At 36.4% G+C, this 5317-nt stretch overlaps 1 protein-coding gene across 6 annotated transcripts in view; it reads left to right on the forward strand.

Moving 5' to 3' along the window:
* The window catches only part of LOC111248769 (uncharacterized), a 24515-nt gene extending 20528 nt beyond the window's left edge, over positions 1-3987 (forward strand). For 5 of the 6 annotated variants that reach the window (XM_086986528.1, XM_086986529.1, XM_022801679.2 and 2 more), the window contains one exon: positions 2339-3987. In XM_086986528.1, the coding sequence (XP_086842654.1) occupies positions 2339-2464 (126 nt within the window). In that variant the 3' untranslated portion in view covers positions 2465-3987. Of the gene's footprint in view, positions 1-2239 lie in introns of all 6 variants that reach the window. The other variant, XM_022801680.2, reaches the window with a different exon arrangement.
* The last annotated feature ends 1330 nt before the right edge of the window (positions 3988-5317 follow it).

Below are 5317 nucleotides of genomic sequence, written 5' to 3' on the forward strand. Positions count from 1 at the left end.
GCTAACACTCAAACAAGCTTCCTCTAACTAAGTTTCAGGACAAAATTTCCTCTTACAACGAAATTGTTAAAAGTCAAGGAAATATAGAAAAAGAAACAAAAATTATCGTAAATTTTTGTCGAATTCACACGGTAGCACTACTACAAAAGACGAGTGTGTAATGTTTATGTTAGAGATAGAAGAACTGAGGAAAAAACGGAACCTTATGCAGAAAAGGAATATATCGATTAGGATAATTGTTGCTGCTATTCGCAAAATACTCTTTTAACTGCCATTTTGAGGCTAAAAAAGATGCGAATAGCATTGGTACTAGCACAGATATATTTGTATCTGCGCAGCTCTGACACCCAAATTGGAACAACCCGCAACGACGAGCGCAGCGGTGGAATTTGAGTTGGGGAGTTTTTCTATGAGCGGTTTTCATTCCTTTTGTCGAAATTAGATACTCCAGATTAATGTTGTAATATACTTGAATGCCGTTTTTAATAAGCATGGTTTACGAAAGGAGTCAGTCCACTGGGCCAGCTTCCAGAAAAAGTCAGCAGCACAAACGCTTCTGAAGAAATGGCGTTAAGTAAGGGACCCAGATATATTACTTAATGGCGCCTTCTTAACGTACATATATTCCATAACTAGGGCCAGAAGTACTCAACTCCATGGAATGTCATGTGCATGAACTACATTAAATATCAGCGCCTAAACCTTTTTCGCGTCAATGACTATTTGATTCACGTTACACCATACTTTTAGTGAGTAAACTTCGTTTTTCCTACATGTCTGAAAGATCTATCTTGTTTGTACATGATGGCCAGGCCTTTCACTGCGGCATGCGGAACAAACTAATCGTGAGACACTGATCAGACTTATCTGTGATTCTGGCCGTACAGATTGCGACAACTCGAGCTTCCTTTAATCCACCAGTTTAGATGCGGCGTGCCATGATGTTTTTAATCACGTATGTTCCGGGACCTCAACTTGGTGTTCTCGAAGTGCGGAGTATGTGGTTGAATGCTGTCATATCCGACTTCAGGGTCTTTTATGGAATTGCAATAGGTGAAACATGAACGAGTTGGGGTTAAGTAATATTATTTGATGCCATCCGTATCCGATGTTTGAACAGCATCAGTAGGCATTCGCTGAAAGCGCAACTGCTCTCGATTAAGTAAGCGTCACTGATTCAACTATTAGCAATAGAAACAGAAAGAATGGTGTCACCTCCTTTAAGGCGACGTATGTTCTTTCAGTCATTACACCGTCATTTCCTTCAAGCGGAGTTTCATTTTGTGGATAATTTCAAGTGATCTTTTATGAAGTTAACAAACATATTCAGGTGATCGCGTTTCGTAGGGAACACTACTGAGGTAGAACTCAGAAAATGAGCATTCCCGTGAATATATATAACCTATTTTGAGTATTTTTGTATGATACGTCTGCAGTATTTGATAGCTTTGATCTAAGAAGAGTAGCCTTTTATAACACGTTTGCAAACTTGCGCAAACTTACCCAGTATTGCAAAAATAAATGAGAGAAACATCGGTCTCATCTTAACGTTCATATTCAATATATAAACCTACTTTTTTAGACTTTTTGGACTTCTTTAGACTAGGAAACAAAAAAAAGATTTCAAAGTTATAGAAGTCTAGCTAAGGTTGGCTTATTTAAGAAAAAGTATATATATATATATATATATATATTGCATATATATTTACAAGAAAAGTATTCTTCAAAACAAGGCAAATATTTCAAATCAAACAGAAACTATTTGAGAAAGCTCAAAATTTAAAGTGTTCCATAATATGTGTTTCGAAATTAAGTTGCCAAGCCTTCGTCGGTCGTTTCTAGCATACAGCAATCTACTTCTATAGTAGCCATATGTTCCTAATTATTACTTTTGCGATGAGAACCTACATTAAAGATCAGGCAGTTCTAAAGAGGCAGTGTAAGAACTGTCTAGATAGCTACATTCTTAATGCGTCTAGAGAATAAAGAAATCATAAATAAATGATCCTTTAAATTCTAACACTAAATGCTCAATATTTAGTCTTTTAAGGAATACTACACCCTTTCCGCTTTTAACATCGGTGTTAACGATTTAACGAGCTAAGGAATAGTATCTGGATGCGAAGCCTAAAGAGTCGCCCGTTATGCCCGCTATATATTAAATTTGTGCTAATAAAAAAGATATTAAGGCAAATCTCACAAGACACCAAGTAAACTTACGGATAGTACTAATTTACAGGGAACTAGAGGCCTACCTCCCTTTCGGAATGTGACTCAATGAATAAGAGGACATTTTCTATTGCACCGTAACGTTTACGATTTTCGTCGTATGTGATAGGAGTATCGCGTCTACACAAACTTAAGCGCACACGGCAAAGCCTGGTATACCTGGCCCCGCGAAATTTACGGAGGATTCCATAGCGACGGCTTTTTCGGGCGCTCTGTCATAAACCGATCACTTTAGCTGCCAAAATGGACGGTTCGATCCGGCGCCTTTCGAAAGCTACTGTCTTATTAGTTATAAGATGTGACACTCGAAAGAAAAGGAACTGTCAAGGGACCAGGAATTGTCTCACTATGTCGAGTCATGAATTAAAGAGAAATCATCATTCCATGGTTTGCAATGTTAATTTCATCATTAAGTGAGCTTAAAGCGTTTTTTTTTTTGTATAAGTGATACCAAAGGCTAGTGATATACTTGGAAGTGGAAATATAATGAATAGTGAAAAATCTTTACCTTCGAGCATCTAATCTTTATGCTCGTATCACATATACAGTTGTTAGACAGCAGTAATAGTAGTAGACCCACATAATCATAGTCAAATTATCTACGATAAATGTAATATATACATTTATATTTATCACTGATTCCTTTCAACTTAATGAGGATTAAAAGCTACCTTGAACTAAGTAAACGGTCCTTAGCAAATTTATTGTAGATGTTAGAATGAGGGGATCACAGCTCAATTCGGTAGCTGTGTTCTCGATTATGATGTCTTGTATCAGAAGAAGAACCCTCATTCGCGGAACAGAGTATGGAAATAGTTAATCACTGATCCGTCCGTTACCATGAACAATACGGTAACTTTTGGACAGCCTAGATAGGAGAAACGCATGAAAATTCTTATGAGTATCGGATGTAGCATTTTTCCCTATTTGTTAGTCTTATAGGTATGGCATAATCTGTACACTGTCATTTCACATGTTCTCTATGCGCCGTTGACAAGTCTTCATTGTTGAGCTATGAAGCTCCTAGGAATGCTCGGACAACGCTCTTATTTGAACCGACATAAAACGTCTAAGTATACCTTTGTCCTGTGGAAATATTACTACTAGTCTTTGTTAGTGCACAAAGCGATTTGTCGTTACGCGCTGTCCAGTTATTCATCCAATAGAAAATGAGTGGAGTTAAAAACCAGTGTGTTTTAGGCACAGTTAAATCACATGAGAATCAATCATCCAGCTGTGCAATTAATGAGTAAAGTGTTAATAAGCAAAATTGACTGATAACCTATTCTGTATTCAAAATGCAATGTTATGCAAATGAATAAAAATACGATTAGGTAATAGGGACTTATAAATTTTTTAATAGTCCAAGTAGGAGTTTCTTGCTTAACGTCAACGCTTATAATTTAAGTGAAGCCACTGTTTCACCAAATAATAGATCTTATTTCAGCTAAGATTAAGGATAAAGAGGCAAGTAACCAAAATTAAGAATTAGACGAGGTATAAAAATAAACCTATTGGGGTAACGGAGTGTCTCATAATCGTCAGTGTTTACCAAGTAGCGTTAAACCAGCAAAAACATAAGCGGAATGCACCTAAAGTACTCTCATATTCAACAAATATAGGTTTAAGAATATACGAGATATATATCTGATGATATGAGAATAGATATACTACTTTTATTTGTTCTCCGTCATAATGATATATAAACGGAAATGCACTTATCTAATAAAATTGTAAGACACCGGTGTTTGGTTTTAAGTAATCGAATTATCTTTGAGTCAAGCAATCTCTTCGTACATCTTACTATGCCAACTATAAAGGACGTCGTTGAATATTTTGATCTGGTTTTTGAATATAAATGATACTACCAGTAACTTTATCATAAATAGACTCGCAAATATTTTAATATCAGGATTTGCATTGGGAACTAGTTCTTTAAATACTAATTTGAAAAAAGTGCTAACAATCGGCATAATATACAGGCTTTCTAATATTCCGAAAGTGATGACAGCAGTTTTTGTAAATAGAATAGATGAATACGATTTACAAATGTATGGGAAGGTAACATGGAAAAATGGTACATGCATTACAGTTCTAGAAGCATTGCTTTTAAATTTAAGGGGTCAACTAGGACTCGATGAAGAACTTTATAGAAGAAGAATTTTATTATATATAGAAGGAATAAGGAAACCATATTCTTAAACAGAAAAATAGTCCCCATCAACTTATATTCTATATATTGTTATAGCCCTATAGCCCCTAAAACCCCAAATATGAAATCGTTTTTTTATAAAAATAAAATCGTCTTTGAAATCTTTTTTCTAATGACGGCCTGCTTTTAAGTACAGCAACTTTTTATATGCTTTAGTCTTAATGACGTTCTATCATCTGCCACCCAATTTATTCGTTTCTTCTCTCCACAAATATTCCAATATTCCAATATAAGAACTCGTCCGTCTAGGTTTTGTGACCATTTCACTGCCAATTCGCATTTGCTCTGTTAAAGTTAAATGTTGCAAGGGGTCTTCAAAATTTCCATCATGCGCGGCATAGCATTCTTGACTTGCCTTGTCTATTCTGTTGCATGACCTCCGTTTTTTTATGCAAAACGTGCCATCTACAAATCCTGTACTTCTCAAGCGTTTCTTAGAATATGAGACCCTTTCGGTCTTACCAGACACAAATCACCAATGGAGATCTGTCCAACTCTGGCCTTGGGCATGTCTGCTTAAGCTACCTATTATTTTCTCTGCCTTATATCGATGAGGAGACACTGGCTGTCTAGAAACTTGTCGTTATGGCGGCGTGTTGTTCGTCACAATATACTTAGAGGCCATGACAAGCCGAGTTTCTTTGAAATCGCTACTTAGTTCGGGCACCAAGCTTCTAATTTTTGATTAGGTCTCATAAGTCTAAATTACGTATGGACCGAAGGTTATTTTCTTGCCCAATTTAGAAAGTGTTTGCTGGTCGTGTTCCTCAAAAGTGCCTTGAATCGGCCTTTATTGCTTTCAGACATCGACCAAGCTAGGGTGCATCTTTCAGGTCTGAGACGCTATTCTTGTTTTTCGCGAACCAGTTCTAAACA

Source organism: Varroa destructor, unplaced genomic scaffold (assembly GCF_002443255.2).
Source record: "Varroa destructor unplaced genomic scaffold, Vdes_3.0 BEIS01000004.1, whole genome shotgun sequence".
Taxonomy (NCBI): Eukaryota; Metazoa; Arthropoda; class Arachnida; order Mesostigmata; family Varroidae; genus Varroa; species Varroa destructor.